At 36.8% G+C, this 19,388-nt stretch overlaps 1 protein-coding gene and 1 long non-coding RNA gene across 4 annotated transcripts; one reads left to right on the top strand and one right to left on the bottom strand.

Annotated features, from left to right (window-relative positions):
- Positions 1–576: 576 nt before the first annotated feature.
- On the bottom strand, positions 577–2,133 carry LOC114315958 (protein FAR1-RELATED SEQUENCE 5-like). The gene is made up of 2 exons (XM_028262591.2): positions 2,029–2,133; positions 577–1,233 (listed from the first exon to the last, which is right to left on the bottom strand). The coding sequence occupies exons 1-2, from the start codon at positions 2,131–2,133 to the stop codon at positions 577–579; spliced, it is 762 nt and encodes a 253-aa protein (XP_028118392.2).
- A 1,870-nt stretch (positions 2,134–4,003) lies between these two features.
- LOC145798746 (uncharacterized) lies at positions 4,004–10,699 on the top strand. 3 transcript variants are annotated; one of them, XR_014340244.1, is made up of 6 exons: positions 4,004–4,271; positions 5,034–5,133; positions 6,647–6,752; positions 6,866–6,942; positions 8,716–8,985; positions 10,313–10,699. It is a non-coding gene; the product is annotated as an uncharacterized LOC145798746 (long non-coding RNA). The 3 variants fall into 3 exon arrangements; XR_014340245.1 differs by lacking the exon at positions 8,716–8,985 and adding an exon at positions 5,212–6,293; XR_014340243.1 differs by lacking the exon at positions 8,716–8,985.
- The last annotated feature ends 8,689 nt before the right edge of the window (positions 10,700–19,388 follow it).

Here is a 19,388-nt window from a genome sequence, read left to right as displayed (position 1 = left end):
TTGAGTAGTACTCATTCCAGCTGCCCAAGAATTCATTATATATGGCCATACCCATTCCTCCTTCATGCGAAAAGTCTGCTCCAACCAATGATTGTCGAATGCATCATACTTATCAAGCATTTGGTCCTACTGTATTCGGAATTCTTCTTCATCATCAATGTCATGCATAAATTTTGAAAACACAGCCTTGACCCCTACATCATTGAAAATAGAACTTACATGCTTGACAACATTTTGCATCAAATGCCACGTACAAAGACGATGGTCTGTATCGGGCATGACAATTGGAATGGCCTTAGCCATCCAGCATCTTGATCTGTGAAAATAGTTTTCGAAGCTTTGTTTGACATTGCCTCTAAAAAAAATTTGAAACAACCATGTCAAAGATTCAGCAGTCTCATCATACATTAACGTTGCACCGAATATAACTGTTTCTCGATGATGATTAAATCCAACAAATGATCCAAAAGGTCTATGCTCGTTATTTAGTTTGTAAGTAGTGTCAAATGTCACTACATCACCAAACTGAGCATAGTCCATGATCATTTGAGCATCGGCCCAAAATATATTACTTAACTACTCTTCACAATCTAATTGGACTGCATAAAAAAAAGATGGATTTTCCATAGTTTTCTTACGAAAGTAATGCAACACACTACCCGCTTCTCCATATTCCAAATCTTTTTGTCTTTTTGATCTTAGGTAATTTTTTTGGTCCAATTTGGTGAAACCAAGTGATGCTCTTCCACCAGATTCCCTACCAAATAGTTCATAAGTAGACCTAAGAGGAATTCCAGATTCTGAAGGTAATTCTACTTCAATTGCTTGGGTGGTAGATATTTTTCTTTGGGATGGCAACATATGAATGCAATCTTGAGGCACAAGATCATGATTATGATGTTCAACAAAATCACAAGCAATATATTTTTCTGAAATTCTATCTAACTTGATACTAAATCGGGCACCACAACCACATCTTACCTCTTGTCTCGGATTTTTGACAAGTGGATCTCGTTTGTCAATACCCCGACTTCCCTCTTTGTAACATACAAACGTCCGTGATGTTATCTCCTTCCTATGTTTGTTCTTGTTTGCATAGGCCTTCCTAATACTAAAGCCCACATTTCCCCCATACGTATCGTAAAAGTCATATGCGGCTTGTTCAGAGTCAAATGGCATTCCCACTTTCGGCTTCCAAGCACAATCATCAACAATATTATTTTCTTCTATTACCTACAATTCATATATATAAACCACATTTATACTTAATTGCAAGTTCTGGGAGTCAACCACATTTATACTTAATTGCAGGTTCATATATATAAACCACATTTACCTACAATTCATATATATAAATCATATAATGGAAACAAATTATATGAATCCACAAATAAATGTATGAATCAGAAAATCATATTTACAAGTAAGTGTGATTAACTATCTAACAACAAATCTGAATCTACTAGAATAGATCAATGTGATTAACTATATATATATATAGAACATAAAATTTCATATGAAAAAATCTAACTTATATATATAGAACATAATATTTACCTACTTCAGTGAGTGAACCCATTTCAGTTAGTGAACCCATTTCATATGAAAAAATCTGAATTAATTGATTTCAAAAAAATTTGAATCATGGGTTAAAATCTGAATTAATTGATTTCATATAGATTAAGTGAAATGGGTTAAATAAATCAACATATATGGGTTAAGTGACTGAACCAAACCATCTATGAATCAATAACAGATTAATTGATTTCAAAAAAATCTGAATCATGGGTTAAAATCTGAATCAAATATATTAAAATCTGAATTAATTGACTGAAATGGGTTAAATAAACTTCGCCAACATATTAAAATATGAAATGGGTCAAATAAACCATCTATGAATCAATAACAACCTATCTATGAATCCCCAACAGATTAAGTGATTGAACCAAACCAAAACAATAACAAATCTATACATATCTATATACATACATACATATATATATATAACAGCATGATGATGAAATAGACCTCGCCGTCGCCGCAATGTCGCATTCCCGCCATCGTATCGCCGTCGAACTCACCGTTGCCCACGATCCTTTGCTCACCATCGCACTGCTCCTCCATTTCTGCCATCCCTTTCGTCTCTCAGTGCTTGTCTCAGTTCACGTTCTTCTCTTTCAGTTCCTCACTCCGACTTTCAATTGCCTCTCACGATGCCTCTTTCTCTCTGCTAGGGTTCACTGACTCAGATAGATGGTGCAAAGGTGAAGAAGACGATACAGAGAAGAGAAAATGGGGGAAATAAGGGAAATGAAATTTTTGAATTAAAAAAAAAAGCACTAAATAAAACGACGTCGTTTTACACAAAACGACGTATTTTTGGTAGACCACTGCAGAAAAGTATGGCAGATGATCTGGACTCCATGCACTCTTGAAAAACACATATCTCAAAAACACACTCAATTACATATCTCAGAAACACACTCAATTACTTTTATTTGAAGAGAAATTCTAATAGACACCCATTTAAAAATGGTGTATCACATGCACTCCTAATTATGCCTCATATTGTGTTTAGTTATGACATTTTTTTAATTATAACTCCAAAAATTAAAATTATATTATTATTTTTAAAATTTTTTTTAATTATGACTCTAAAAATTAAAATTATATTATTATTATTTTTAATTATAAAATGCATATGATGCATACTCTTCAGAGTCCGGATCCTCTGTCATACTTTCCTGCCATGCTTTCCTGCCATGCCCCAAAACGACGTCGTTTTGGGGCAAAATTTCAAAATAAAAATAAAATAAAAATAAAACAAAACAGAACCAGAGAAGGGAAAGAAGAAAGAAGACAAGAACGACGAAGAGGCGTCTGCTGGGTTTAACAAACATCAAAATTTTGCAGATCCAGATGACGATGATGAACAAAATTTTGCACTTTTTTTTTTTCTTTTCTTCTTCGTTCTTTCTTTCTTTCTCTGCTTGTATTGGAGAAGCTCACTCTCCTTCTCTGATTTTGATGCACATAATAGGAGAGAGAGAAAGAGTGTGTGAGAGAGAGAGAGAGAGAGATTGGGACTTGGGAGGAGTAGTGTACAAGTTTTACACACAGCATTCATTCATTCAAACCCCCAAAAAGAAACACAAGGGACTTGGGATCTTTTCTGCATTTGGGCATTTTTCTCTCTAAAATTGACCAAAGGAGAGAAAAACCAGGTGGGCATTCCTTTCAATCCTTGTTCCACTGAACCCTATGATGTATATGCATTTCTCAAAATTTTCTTGGGTTTCTTGTAATTGATGAGTAGGATTTAGCAACAAAGCTTGGTTTTCTTTTTACTTTTCATCTTCATTTGCAAAAACTCTCATTTCTCAGAACTTTAATATGTGTATCATCCATGGAGTTTCCCCATCTGGGTTATGATGCATCTGTGTAAATTTTTGTTTATGTGTTAATACATATTTAGATAAAGATGATCAAGGGGTTTTCCCATTTGGGATTTTGGGTATTACAGAGGATCTTCACATTTTTATTATATTTTTTAGCCTATGATTTGTAATATATATATATATATATATATGTATTGTAGATTTGTATAGATATAAAGATATATATACATATATATATAGGGATGGTTTCATATATATAGTATAATTTTTTATTTTTAACAGTTGAACAGCTTCAACAATGGCGGATCTGGTTCTGTTGATTTGTAATATATATATATATATATTGTAGATTTGTATGGATATAAAGATATATATACATATATATATAGGGATGGTTTCATATATATAGTATAATTTTTGATTTTTAACAGTTGAACAGCTTCAACAATGGCGGATTTGGTTCTGTTTTGTTTTATTTTATTATTTTTTTTTAAAATTTTGCCCCAAAACGACGTCGTTTTGGGGCATGGCAGGAAAGTATGGCAGGAAAGTATGGCAGAGGATCTGGACTCTACTCTTCAACCCTTTTGAAGGTTGTGTGTACCACAGTGTTTTCCTAATTTAAAACATAATTCTCTTACTCTCTCTCATATCACGTTACGGGTCACACTTCCTCCTTTCTCTGAGTCGTTGCACACCGCAATCCTTCTTGCCATCTCTTATTGTCAATGGCCTCGCCATCAATCATCGCTTCTCGCCGTTGGTACTCTTTCTCTCTCTCCCTCTTCATCCTTTCCCATTCAGTAGATCCCTCGCAAACTCGATCACTCTTCCATTACTCCAAAATGCAAAACCCTCGAATTCTTTTCCCAGGTACTTCGATTTTTCTTTCGATTTTCACATCTGCCTCTGAAAGTTTATGCTTTTCTTTTGCTTTTGTTCTTCCTGTGGTTGTTGATTTGTTGTGGGTTTTCATTGTCCAAGTTCTGAATCGGGGTTTTGATATCGAGAAAGTAATCGAAGTAGATCTGTTAAATTTTGGATATTGTATAGATTTTTATGGGATTTTGTATAGATTGTAAACCTCCCTACTATTATTTGATTCAATCATTTTATGGGTACTTTTCTACTCTTTTTTCAATTTTTTTAATGTTATATTCTTATTCTATTTTATTTCTAGTTAATGTAGTTTTGCTAGTTTCTAATTCTTCATATACTTTTTTCTTATTTACTCTTTTGTTCATTCTGAATTTCTATGTCTTTTAGGGCTGTTTGTTTCGCTAGTTTAGTATTTGTTGCTTTATTGGATTGTTATTATATAATTTGTTTAGATTGTTAGATTTTTAATTTGCTGGTTTGTCGATGTTGAATGTTAGATGAATGGACAACTATTTTAATTTTGATTAATTTAGCTAATTATAATCAGTTTTTTTTTTATTATTTTATTTTTTAAATATTTGATTCAGGCTTTGTAATTTGAATTAGGTTTCTTTTAATCCATCAATCAGATTTTGTAATTTCAATTAACTAATTTATAATTTGTTTGGATTGTTAGGTTTTTTTGATTCAAAATGTTGATAGGATTGAAGTAGGCATTGATAGTTTTGATACATAAACTCTTTGGAAACTTGATAGGTTTGTGACTAACTACAAAAAGAGTTTGAGCAAATACCAGAAGAAAGTAGAACTTGTCATTCAAGTAAGAGCAAAAGCAGAGTCGAACACTCAAGTAAAGGTCAGTCATTAAATCACTTACCTTCTTTAGTACCTTTTTGTTGGAAGCATTGGTTGGTTAATCCATTTGTCTTTTTAGGTGTCGTTTGGGAAGGGCTCATTTGGGCTCTTTTGGCTCTTTGAGCCACAAAAGACAGAATAGGCTATTTGAGCCACAACAGACAAAACATCACATCTAACTTATAATCATTACACTCTTCTCTCACAAAAAAAGTCAAAAAAGCCAAAAAGCTAAAAAGTCATTCCCAAACCAAGCTTTTGAGCCCAGGCTCAAATAGTCAAAAAAGTCAAAAAGTCAAAAAGCCAATCCCACTTCCCGAACGGAGGCTTAATGTTTCCACAGAATCTTCCCTCAGGTGCGAGAGAGGCACAAAAAGAAATTAGAATAGGTAAAAGAATGATTTGTGGTATTCTATGAAGCACGGACACGGACACGACACGGACATGCAAATACACAAATTTTCAAAAAATGGCGGACACGACACGGACCCGCAAATATGCAAATTTTCAAAAAATAGCGGACACGACACGCTGGGGACATGTTTAATATATATAATTAATTTTATTTATTATATGTCATAAAATTATTTTAAAAAATTATATTTTTTATTTAATGTTATTTTAATAAAAAATAATTAATTTTATTTATTATATGTCATAATTAATTTTATTTATTTTATTATATGTTCAATACATATTATTCAAATGAACAAAACTAATCAATTTTTTTTTTAATATAAAATGGAATTAGAAAAAAGAAAAAAAGAAGAGAGATGTTACACTGACCATTTATAAAAGAATATAAAAGAAAAAAATACAAGAAAAGAAAAAATAAAATAAAATCAGAGTATAAAAGAAAAAAGAAAAGAAAAGAAAAAATAAAATCAAAGTATAAAAGAAAAAAGAAAATAAAATCAAACAGAGGCTGAGAGAGAGAGAGAGAGACAGCGACTGTGGGAAAGAGATTAGATCAGACAGAGAGGCTGAGAGAGAGAGAGAGAGAGAGAGAGCGATTGAGGGAAAGAAGAAGAAGAATGAAGATCGAAGAAAAAGAGCAGCGACGACTAACGAGACACGAGTGACGACCGACAAGGAGCGACGACCGACGAGAATCGAAGACGAACGACAAATGACTAACGACGAATGAAACAAATCGACCAGGTCCTCTTTCTCACCCTTTCTCTTCTGTTTCTGTTCTAATCGAATTAGATTAGGGCAGATGTTGATCAGTTTTTACTTATTTACAAATCGACTCCAAAAAAATTATGTAAATTGTGAAATTACCCCGAACGTGTCCCGAAAGTGTCTATAACGTGGCCGGATGTAAAAAAATTAAAAAAAAAGGGGACACTCTCTGCTGCGTGTCGGACATGTGTCAACCGCGTGTCCGTGTCCAACACGTGTCCGATACTGGTACGGAGCCCTCGGAGAGGTGTCCGTGCTTCATAGGTGGTATTTGATATGGTGGCAAATATTAATGATAAATGCAAATTAATTTACTTGTTTCTAAGCAGATAAAAAGAATGGCTCCTTTTCATCTCCTATTCAAGTGGAAAACACATGGGGATAATGCAAGCAGATCAAGTAGCTCCAGTAGTAATACTAGATCCACTTCACGTGGTATTGCGACAGATTTTATAACTTTGTCAATCCAGTAATATGGTGTTGGTTTAGCAAGAAAGGAGTTCAATTTCCAATTCTTTGTCAATCTCAGTACCTTGTATTTATTGCAGATTCTGATAGCGAAAATTCCTCAGGGTATGGATCTAATGGAGGCCATTCGCCTAAGATTTGAGTATATTCAGTCCAGGTAAGATAATATTTTTGTAGAACATCTTCTCCAAGGTTCTGTTAGTTTTTAGTCATTTTTGCAACTTCGAACTGTTTTCATCGTCTTTTCTTCTTATTACATAACCATCTGTGTGATAAATGTCACAGTATAGTGTATTGTTGTAGATACTTCATTTTGACCGGTCCTAAGACTTGGGTGCTTTCTTTTGATTACTCGATGATGACAAGTAGAATGTGTTTCTCACAGAATCTTCAGTGATGGAATTTGAACTTTAATCCCAGCCTTCACCATTATGGCCAAATTGTTTTAAAATACTAAATATTTCATTAGTTTAGTATTTTTGTAATTTTGTATAATTTTATGTGTTTTTTCATATTTTTTGTGTTTTTACATAAATTGATATAAATTATATATTTTATATATATAAAATAAAATAATAAAAAGTTATATTATTATATTATATGTTTAGTATTTTGGTATAAATTATATATTTTAGATATTTTATATATTATATATATATACATATATATATATATATATGTATTATAAAATAAAAATAATAAAAAATTGTTTTGATGTTGGTTAGTCTTCGGCTGCCGACATCCAAATCTCAGCATAACATATATATAGTATATTAAATATAATCTTTATATAATATTTGTATTATTATATTATATGCCTATAGTTTTTTATATTATTATATTTATATTATTATATTATACTTTGTTGCCTATATAAAGCCAAAGAGGAAGAGACTTAGGGGGGGGGGGGGAAAAACATAAGAATGCTTCAAGAAAGTTAGAGAGAAAAGAGAGTAAAAGATTGTCTACATTTTCAATTTTGAGCGAACACTTCCAAGCTTCCATAGCTACTGAAATTCCTCATTTCCATACACCAAAAACACTCTAAAAATTCTGATATAGCCAAAGATCAATTGCCTTGATCATAAGGAAGAGTGTTTAGTGATTGAAAGTGAGAGAATCTAGAGAGTTAGCCATTTTTCATACCATAAACTCTATAATTTCAAATTGAGGATTTAAGAACACACTTTCTACACTTGAAGGTGATCAAGAGGGAGTTTGTGAACTAAGGAGTTTATCATTTCCTTGGAAGGTGAATTTCACAAGCCTTTCATTTTTTTACATTTCTTACTTATTTTGCTCTTTTGCTTTGATTTATTGTTATATTGTATATTGTTGTAATCTAATTGAAAGTGGTGAATTGATGTCCCATATATGTTATTTTTAGCATGAGAAAGAGACCTTCCATGCTAAATGGTTTAATCTTTTCGGAGGTTCATTACCAGAGCATTATATCTCTCTCATGCCAAGAACAACTCCTTGTTTGACGCTTATTTTCATTTAGAGGACTTAAACTCACCATTGGACTTAGAGAATTAAAGAACGGATGGTAATTTAAAATTGAGTAACTAAAATTGAGGCTAAAATGGTGCAAGATAATAATTTGGTTGTGTTCAATTAGACGTTAATTGAACACATGGAAACTTGAGGTAGTTTATACTCATTAGTGATGAAATGATTCAAGTCTTTAAGGTCACTATTTCCCTTGATTAATTCATGAAAAGGAAGAGGTTAGAGTCATATTTTGTTTCATTTATTAAACTTGCACACTTTGATTCATAAGTCATCATGCAATGAAATTGCTTGAGTTAGTGGTTTGTGGCTTCAGTTTACCTCTCCTTTGATTCGTTCATGAAAAGGAGAAGTGAGTTGTGCAGACAACCCTAGAGAATATCCTGAGCATGCTCTGTTTGTCCTCTGTTGCAACAAGGTGAACTGGGCAGCAGTGGTCGGCAAGTCACTTTCCATGGCCAGCAGTGGCCGGCAGACCACCTTTGATGGCCGGCATCCCTCACCAGTGGCCGGCCGGCCATTAATGCAAAATTCAACAATGTGTTCCTTTGGCGGAGTAGAGCCATTCTGCAAGTGGGCAACAACGTATGTGTTCTATTGTGCAACAGAGGCTCTCTAGAAGCAAAATAGTGGCTTTTCAGGTGGAAATTGAGCATGCACATGAACATTCCTCGCTTCCCGAGGCAGAGTAATTAGTTGTTTAGCTTACTTACTTCTTTTAATTATACTTGTGTTGTAATTATTTAATTAGCTAAAATAGTTAATTAGTTGTGGGTTAATTTATTTCATTTGGTTTGTAATAGTTAATTAATTAGCTTAGCTTAACTAGTTAGCTAGTTAGTTTATTTATTCGGACTCTCCTTCGTGAGAGCATAATGTTGTAATAATGTGTATGTCTTCCAACTCTACGTCTTTCTCCTTTTTATTTAACTGCTTATGATGGTTAGTATAGGGACATCACGTTTAAATTAGAATTCTTCATGTTTGCATCCACGTGTATTGCATGCACCGAGGCTCAGTTCATCATTCCAACTGCGTTGTTAGTTTAATACTTATTTGAATATGTGCTTAAACCACATGCTATCAATTGATTCATATGCCATATTAAGTAACCGAGCCTATTTTAGATTGCATATCACATGTGTTGCATTAGTTATATTGCATAGTTAGGAATCATGTATTTTTTCTAACTCTCTTATGTCTTTTTGGCTTGGAGTAGGAGGTGAGTCTTTACTTGCTTTAGCATATTTCCTGAGTGTGATTGTTGCCATGTCTAGCATGCTTACCATGAGGCTAAGTGCTTAATTGATATATCTGCTTGTATGCCTGTGGATGAAGGCTAATTGCTTGAATTGGAATAATTTGAGCCATGCTCATTTAAGCCCACTTTTCAAGTGGCAAATTCAAACTCTTTTCAGAAAATAAACATGACTCAAGTATTTCAATTTTTGCAAGTTAGTCTATACTTGTATGTGCGCATCACATAGTGATGCTAGATTAATAACCGGAACAAGAACATATAATGCAAAGTAAGATTCATATCATGATTAGTAGAGGCCGATCTTTAACCGGGCGTGTGGGGGTGTTCAATTCATGACCTTCCCCTCTCGTATCTAAGTTTCCGAACCGAGACAATCTTGGTAATGACGGACACGTGGCTTTTGGCACAAGTCATGGGTTTCTTTTCCCAAAATAAAACATTTAGATGGCGACTCTGTATCTGGCAAAGCAGTCTATTTTTGGCAATTTGATTCAAAATCGATTTTCCAAAAGATTCGCCGAATTTGGACTATTTGGTGTTTATCTATTTTACATTGTACTTGTGGAATTAGATTCAGAACCACAGGAGTCTGATACCGTAGGGTTTATTTCGACTTCTGAAAGGGGGCGCGAAAAAGTCGAGCTCCAATTGCGTATGATATGAGCAGCTATTACATATAATAAAAGATTTATTGACTAGTTGATTATGTGTTTTTTCCTTGCATACTATGAGACTAATTGTTGATGGTCAATAGGTGCATGGAGTACGATGGAACATTCCAATCCAGAATAGCCTGCTTTGTGGTAGCTTTCGAAGACGAATTTTAAGCTACTAGCAATTTCCTAATACAAAGATATGGAGGGCATAAGCTGAGTGTTGATGCAATGAAATCAATCCATAATGGTGCACTTGCAAGAAGATATTTGGGTAAATTTTGTATGGTTTAGAACTTAAAGATAATTTTTTTTTTTTGGATGATTTAAAAGTTTTGGACGGTTTTGAACTTAAGGATAGTTTTTGATGTCTATTAATATAGCTTTTGGATGGTTTAGAATGTATAGATAGTTTTTGAATATTCAAAACTTATGAATTTTTTTTTTTGAATCTTTGAAACAATATTTTAGTGGTTGATTGATACTTATATGTATCTGTTTATGAAGGTTGTTTGTAATGTTTTCTTAGATTGTACAGAACATGTGAAATAACCACTGTTGAATTAAAAAATATATATACATATTCTACGACATTTAAAAAATATTGTGAAACGTGGGTTATTTACGGTAGGCAAAATAGGCTATTGTATTAAATATTTAACAACGTATCAAAGTAGTTGTAGAAAAATCAAACACGACGTACAAGATTTGCTGTTAAAAAGGTTTCTAACGACACACAATGGTATGCCGTTGAAGTGAATGACTTTTTATGACATGTCATAGCATGGGTTTACATCCTGTGTCATAGAATTATATCCATGATGTGTATTTTATGTTGTTAAAAGTGAGTTTTGTTATAGTATATCCACGAGGGGTGAACCAAAGTCCATTAAAAATTTTCTATACTATAGAAATATGTGCAATAATGGGACATGATCATGATGCAAGTGATATGATATAGTTCCTTTTGAGATTTCATAATTTTAAGATAATCATAAGATTATACATAATCCAATTTATTTATACAATTCCATATTTTAAAATAAGTGCAACAGTAATGAATCCCCAAACTAGTATTTGTCAGTGGCCTGAAAATACACGGGCCACCAAATAACACCTCCATTTTACCAAGTATTAGTCGGAAGAAAAGTAGTATCCACTGTGACACCTTAAATATTTAATTAATTTTAACACCACGTTAATATCAATCAATCATGATGATGATGATGATGATGATGATAATAATAATAATAATAATAATAATAATAATAATAATAATAATAATAATAATAATAATGTATTCAATTTCATAGTTATATGTGTTAAAATGTAATCTAATTTGAATTAAGAGGCATTGGTTTACCAAAAATGTGATTAATATATTGTTTGGAGCCAAATCAAAACAACCATGAAATTATTGCAAATCGTTGGGCCAAGAGGGGATTATGAAGAAATGTAGGCAAGATGGCTGGAGGACTTTGAGGAGGCCACTTGTGAAGGTTAATATGTAGATGAGTGAATCATCACTGAGATAGAGTATTGTGTCACCTTCAAGCCCAAGTATAAAACGGGGATAAGTAGGAAGCACAGGTAAATCAAAGGAAACAGTAATAAAAGAAGATGAGCCTCGGGAGATCAGGGAAAATTGGAGATAAAAAGTAGAAATTGATGTTAAGATGAGTTATATTATACATTGAGTAATCATAAAATTATTTTATTATTTTATAAATTATTTTGTGTAAATAATGCTTTTTAAATTATATTAGCATCACAATTATGTTATTTATTTTGTGAATCCTATTTGCTTAAAAATGGAAACCCATGGATATAACTGTTTATTAAATGTGTTTTTGAATAATTATTTTGTAAGTGCCACCATGGAGATCTCATGCCTTGAGGGACTTAAATAACCTTTGGCCCCTCTGATTAGTCATTTTAATGACCCTCTGACGGTCTCATGACTTGGAGACTTAAATAACCATTGACTCTCTGTTCTGTTCTGTACCATGATTATGATTAGTTTGCTTATATGATTTTTCTATTATTGTCTGTTATTTCAAATAATTGATTCATTCAAACCAAACTATTCATTGTTTAGCCTAAATAATTATCCATGGTGATTTGTGTACCCTTATGCTCTTTGTATATTATTCCTCACTATGTCATGTGCTTATAGCTATTAAACCCCTTTCAGGTGAAGAAACCTAAGGAGGAATTGTTTTATCCCTTTAATCGGGACCTAGACTTGAGATGAATATCATGTTTTTCTTTTCTTTTCTTTTCTTTTGGTATTTACTTGTAATTATTAACTAACTCATGGCACATCAATAAAAGTTCCCATATACGCCTTAGACATTTATATGCACTTTTGTTTTATTTATTTTAATTTTATTCCACTACATTATTTAATTTGTTTAATCTAAAATTAAACCTTGGTAACTTTAGAATTTAGCAAGTTATGAATCTAGCCTAAGTATCAGGGTTGGGTCGTGACAAAAATGGTATCAGAGCCATGGTAATATATATATGTATATATATATATAGGACATGCGTACTATTAGAAAATAAGATAAGGAAAATTTTAGTTGTTTGATACATTAGCCATTGTAGGTATAGGCTCTTATTAGTTCCATAGTTGAGTATGGACATCCTGTGGTGTAGGAAATGTCGGAACTCAATTTTGATGATTCTTTTTGGTACGGGCCCTGTTAGGTTTTTATTCTTGGCAATCCTGTTTGACAAAACTCCTTTCAGTTGTAATTGTATTCGATCTTTTATTTCAGTGAGGCTGTGAGTTTTAGATGCGAATTCAACCCGAATTGCGCCTTGCAGAGATGTTTCAGAAGTTTATTCTTTCATGTTTGCCACTTCACAGGGTTCTAGGGGGGAGTGCCCCTTGGTGGGTCTGGGACAATGCCCAGGCAGGGTCGAGGGGCATCACCCCCGGAGCAAAATGCAAAAATGCATTCGAAGTTGTTTGTCTGCTCGAGCGGCCGTTTGTACGCTCGAGCGAAGAACATTTGGTTCCAGAAGTTTGACCTGTCTGCAAAAGTACTAGAAGTTGGGATTTTACGCTCAATTGAACTTTTCTGCGCTCAAGCGAGGTTCGCTCGAGCGGTCATTCCTGTGCTCGAGCGGAGCTCGCGAATCAGTTTTCTATAAATATGCAGTTCAGTCAGAGTTTAGGGTTACGGCTTCCAGATCTTCTTCTTGGATATTAGGGTTTATATCTGGGGCTATTTTGCTTGGTTTCTTTGATGTTTAATTGAGTATTCAACTCATGGTTTAAAAGGTATACATCAAAGGATTGTTTGTTTATTCTATATAAAAAAGAGAGTTATTCTTCAGTAGATTCTGTGGAATTCGAGCCTGAAACTTTGGTAGGTTCCGAAGTGGCTCACTTGTGTAATTCTTTTATGTCTTCTTAGTGGATTGTTTTGTGGCTTTTGCCCGTAGTTTTTTTTATCACAATTGGAGGCGCTCCAATTGTGATTTTTTCACGTAAAATCATTGTGTCGATTTGTCTTGATTGTTTGATTGGGATTGTTATTTGTTGCTTAAAATTGATACGTAATCACAAATCAATATCTAAGTGTAGACACCCCATTTTTGACCGACCTTAAGACTTAGGCGTCACCGATTGAGCGCTTGGTGATGTTCCATAATGTGTTCGTTCAGAAGTTTCAGAGTCGCGGCCGTAAGCCCTGCCTCCGGACTTCCGAACCCTTTTCTGTGCCTTGTCTCGGTTTGCGAACCAGACTCGGTTTTCTCTGTTTCTTTTCCTGAAGGGAGGGAGAGGTCCCGTAGACCATCTCTCAATGTCCGTAGGCTACATTTGGTGGCCGTAGGCCATTCTGCCCATTTCGAAGTCCGGTTCCCGGTTTTCGGAGCCGTCAGGCCGTGTGCCTCGGTTTGGGACCGCTTAACCATCTCCTATTGCTCTGATTTTTGGCATACATCTTATTTCATCCATTTTGAGGGACACTGGGGGCTGAGAAGCCCACTTCGAGGTCGAATACAATTTTCGATGCTTAACAGCCCATTTCCGGGACCCCGAACTGCGTGTTTTGGCTCCGGAATATTCGTTTTGCAACGGTTTTCGCTCATTTTTGGCAGGTACCTCTGTTTTATCCCGAGGAAGGTCACTGAAGGGTGGGAGGCCAGCAATTGTTGCAGCAACCAGCTATCTCTCCTCCCGAGCCTCCCGGCGCCCGTTTTTCGCACTTCCGGGCTAATGTTGAATACCTTAGAGCTAGCGTTGCCAACTTTCAACCACATATCTGTGATCTACACATCTGGGAGGCCCCTAAAAGTTCATGGCCGGCCATTAAGGTCACCTGACCCTTTTGACCCTTTTCTTCCGGGCTAATGTTGAACCCCTTGGACCTTTTTTCTTGAACTTTCAACCACATATCTGTGATCTACACATCTGGGAGGCCCCTAAAAGTTCATGGCCGGCCAGTAAGTCAACTTGACCCTTTTGACCCCCTCTTTCCGAGCCATTGTTGAACCCCTTGGGCCCACTTTCTTGAAATTTCAATTACATGGTTGTGTTGTACACACATAGGGCTACCTCCCCAATACCTGGCCGGCCAGAAAATCTGGTTGACCCTTTTGACCCCTAGCCGGCCGGCTAGGGGGTGTGGCCGGCCGGCCACCTCCGGCCAAAGTGAGCGGCCGGCCGTGCTCTCCTCACTGTGCCCTTTCCAGCTGTGGGGCAATATCCCCCAGATATTTTCTGTATCCGGGGGATATTTTGGGAGAGAGTTTTCCTCTCCATTTGACCCCCCTTTTACACCCCTTTCTTGACCATATAAACCAGCTGAGGGTCTTCTTCATAGAGGTTAGAAAAATTCTTCTCCAAGCATAAACCCTAAACTCCATTGTCTTCTTCTTCAATTCTTCAAAAAACCCTAACTTTTTAACCTTCATTCCTTCTACACCACCAAGCTCCACCACCACCATCTCATTTCCAGCAGCTAGGAGGGATTCTTGAAGGCTAAAGAAGCTGCAAATCAACCCAAGAAGCAACAAAAGTTTGGATCTTCAAGGGTAAGTTACACTTTGATCCTTTTGACCCTTTCCTTTGATTTATTTCTAAGCCTCATCTCTTTTTGGTTTCAAGCTTCGGCCCTAACTGAAAAGGGCCATATTTTGGGCTCATCTTCACTTCTCATTAAGGGCTCAACCCTGTTTGAGCCCTCCATAATACACTTGCTTCTTTGACCATCTTGTATGTCATAATTTTGCATGCTATTTTTGACCCATGAGCAATTTATTTTCGAGCATGTGGTAAACTGATTTAGGGCTTATTTTGAGCCCCTCTTCAACATTGGAGAAGGGCTCAACATTGTTTGGTGTTTCCATATGTCACTTGTAGTTATATCCCCTATTTGGCCCCATTTTTGCATAAATTAGTAGCCCTCTTTGTTTCTGTTTTTGGACCTTGGTCCGAACTGAAAGTGGTCTTATTTTGGCCTATACTTCATGTTTCATTCACATTTTTTTCCTGTTTGGTGATTATTTTATACACTTCATGTTTTAGCACCTTTTGAGCCTTATTTTGCGTCATATTTTTAGCATGTTTGTATACTGATTTTGAGGCTGCCATATACTGTAAATGTTCATATTTTTGGTCTATCTTTAGTGTTGTAGAAGGAAATTTTTCAGTTTGGGTTTAGCTTATACCACTTGCTTCATTACCCCTATCTTGGTCCCTATTCTTGTATGCTATTTTCGCCATGCTTATACTTGCTGTTTAGCCATGTTTATAACTGGAAAAGTGCTTATTTTGGGACTGTCTAGCTTCTGTCTTTGCATTGCATGTCCATGTTGTGCATGTTTAGTATGGCTATAGGCCATTTCGGATGCCTAATGTTGCATTTCGGGTCATTTCCTTGCATTTCATGTACTTTCGCTTCATTTCGGGACTGTTTTCCCTCATATTTTGTTGCTGAAATTCCATTAGTATGCTTGCATATCATTTCCATGTCATTTCATATCATTTTATCATTGCCTCGGTTTGCGTGCCCGTGTGCACGCATTTCGAGGCACTTCATTTTCATCCGTCGGCATCCGATGTGAGTGTGGCTGAGGCTCACTCATGTTGGTATAAGCCCATTTGTCATTTCCATGTTATTTCATCACATTTTATCATTGCCTCGGTTTGCGTGCCCGTGTGCACGCATTTCGAGGCACTTCATTTTCATCCGCCGACATCTTATGTGAGTGTGGCTGAGGCTCACTCATGTTAGTATAAGTTCATATTGCATTCTGTATGTCATATGCATTGCGTATGCATTGCCTCAATTTGCGTGCCCGTGTGCACGTATTTCGAGGCACTTTATTTTCTGCCATCGGCATCCGATGTGAGTGTGGCTGAGGCTCACTCATGTTGGTATAAGCCCATTTGTCATTTCCATGTCACTTTAGCACCGCCTCGGTTTGCGTGCCCGCGTGTACGTACTTCGAGGCATCTCATCTTCATTGCATCTGTCACCGCCTCGGTTTGCGTGCCCGCGTGCACGTATTTCGAGGCATCTCATCTTCATTGCATCTGTCACCGTCTCGGTTTGCGTGCCCGCGTGCACGTACTTCGAGGCATCTCATCTTCATTGCATCTGTCACCGCCTCGGTTTGCGTGCCCGTGTGCACGTACTTCGAGGCACCTCATTTGCATTGCATCTGTTATCGCCTCGGTTTGCGTGCCCGTGTGCACGCATTTCGAGGCATCTTATTTTCACTGCATTTACCATTACCTTGGTTTGCGCGCCCGTGTGCACGCATTTCGAGGCATCTCATTTTCAACATCCCGTCACTTTCTCAGTTTGCGTGCCCACGTGCACGCATTTCGAGGCATCTCATTTCCATAGCATTCTGTATGTTAGGATTGTATCTTAGTTGCACTTCATGCATATCATGCATATTGCATCGTGTCCGGAATAGGAGTTAGCCCGGGCACGGGAAACGAGGTACATTTCGTACTCCGAGTGACGGAATGTGTCTCAATTTCCCAGTCACCGACACTCCGGATTATCCATGATGGAGTTAGGTTTTAGCTGTAGTTTCATGTGCATTCATCCTATATTGAGTTGTGCATTTCGACTCCTCGGCCATTATGCCTCGGTATGCGTGATTGGTGGCACGAGGATCGAGGTATGCATACATTTGTGAAAATACATTGCTATGCCCCTTTCCTGCTCTCTGTTGCAGCAAAACGAAGAATCAGCAACTTTTTTGGGGCTTGGCACGCATTTCAAGAACAGGTGTAAACAGAGGCTAATTGGGGCATTCCGGTGGATTTACGCGCAAGACAGTCCGGACATGCATCATCCACCAGAAGCAAGACAGTCCCTGGCTTGCACGCCAGTTTATTTGCTTTATAGTTAATTCTTTAATTAATTAGAATTCTGTAAATATTTTGGACTGTAATATTCTTTTATTTTGGGGACTGTAATATTTGGACTGTATTATTTATTCGGACCCTCCGAGTGAGGGCACAACTGTAATAAGTGTGCGTGAGTGTGATGTATGTCTTCCAACCCCACGTCTTTCTCCCTTTTATTTATCCGCTTATGATGGTTAGATTAGGGCATATTTAAATTAGCATGCAGTATGACAACATGTTTGCATCATCCATCTGTATTGCATGCACCGGGCTCGACGCATCATACTAACTGCATTGTATTTTCAATTCCAAGTTGAATACATGATAATTGTAGCATTCCATACGCCATGTTTAGAATAGCCGAGCCTGCTATAGTTGCATTTTGCATGTGTTGCATTAGGCATTTCTGTATACTTAGGATTCATGCATGATTTCTAATAAGTATCTATTTTGGCTTGGAGTACCCGGTGAGTTTTATGCTTTAGCATCCTTGCATGTGTGTGAGTCAATGCCATGATAGCATGCTTACCATGAGGCTATGTGCTTATCTGATATACCTGCCTGAATGCCTGTGGGTGAAGGTTGAGTTATCTGAATTGGAATGAATCATCAAAATGTTTCAAGCCTACCTACGGGTAGCAAACCATTTTCAAAAGCAAACATGAAATGTTTTGTTCCAATTCGGGCGACCCAGTCTATATTTGTATGCTGTGAGCATCACATAGTAACCTAGGGTAATAACCAGAATAAGAACTCACAATGTTTTCAAAAATTGATATCATGGTTAGTAGAGGCCGGTCTATGACCGGGCGAGCGGGGGTGCTCACGAAGTGACCTTCCCCAATCGTACCCAAGTTCCCGAGCCGAGGCAACTTTGGTGATGACGGACACGTGGCCTTTTGGCACCGAGTCAGGGTTTCCTAAATTTCCCAAAATAAAATATTTAGGTGGCGACTCTGTATCTGGCAAAGCAGTCCATGTTTGGCACTTCTTTCAAAAATCAGTTTTTCCTAAAACGATTTGCCGGATTTGGACTCTTTGGTTCAGATTTAGAACCGTGACTACAAAAGTCGAGTCCGAGCTGTAGCGAGGTCCCCCCGCGGGCTTGTTACAGTTTCTGGCGACTCTGCTGGGGAGTTAGAGAACTTGACTCGAACTCATGATATCTGTTTTTGACTACACTTGTGTGATTCTTTGCATTGCATTTGCATTGGTGCGCCTAGGACACCGTGTTTGCCATCTGCTATTCCTGAACGGTTTGCCGGAGGCTTGTCTTGTCAAGGCATGACCATAAGGCTGACCGGTTGTGGGCTCTGCCAGTATGGGAACACAAACCCCGGTTTTACCGGGGCACCCTCTTTGACCTTTCGACCTAGTGCATATTCGGATCCATAGTGACCATTCCAAATTAGGACAGGTTGCTTACCCGTTTATAGGTTGTTTGAAATCGCTGCGTGCATAGTGAAACCCTAGCTCCTGACAAAATAGGACAGGGAAACCCTACCCCAACATAGGGGTGTTTTGGCTCTCACTTATCTGTTATGTGCTTTAGGAGTGCGTCTCTACAGGAATGCATGTATCAGTATATGAGTTTGGGCAACAGGCCTGCGGGCATCAATTCAGTATTGTCAGTATCAGGCCTGCGGGCATCAGTTCAGCATTGTGGGTATCAGACCTGCGAGCATCAGCCAGTATTTGAGAATCAGTTATCTGCGGGTATCAGATTCAATGTTAGGGGACAGTGATACAGGGATAATGACCAGTGTTTGAGGACAGTATGTTGTTCAGCT

The sequence above is a fragment of the Camellia sinensis genome, chromosome 9 (assembly GCF_055761805.1).
Source record: "Camellia sinensis isolate YWXY chromosome 9, ASM5576180v1, whole genome shotgun sequence".
Lineage (NCBI taxonomy): Eukaryota > Viridiplantae > Streptophyta > Magnoliopsida > Ericales > Theaceae > Camellia > Camellia sinensis.
Note: the sequence above shows the minus strand (reverse complement) of the source record. Positions and strands in the feature narration are given on the sequence as shown.

What these genes read in the sequence shown, in the direction of transcription:
- LOC114315958 (XM_028262591.2), bottom strand. Translation starts at nt 2,133, where the DNA reads ATGGCAGAAATGGAGGAGCAGTGCGATGGTGAGCAAAGGATCGTGGGC. An exon ending in GACATTGCGGCGACGGCGAG is followed by an intron (nt 1,234 to 2,028) that starts GTCTATTTCATC and finishes TATGAATTGTAG; the next exon opens with GTAATAGAAGAAAATAATAT.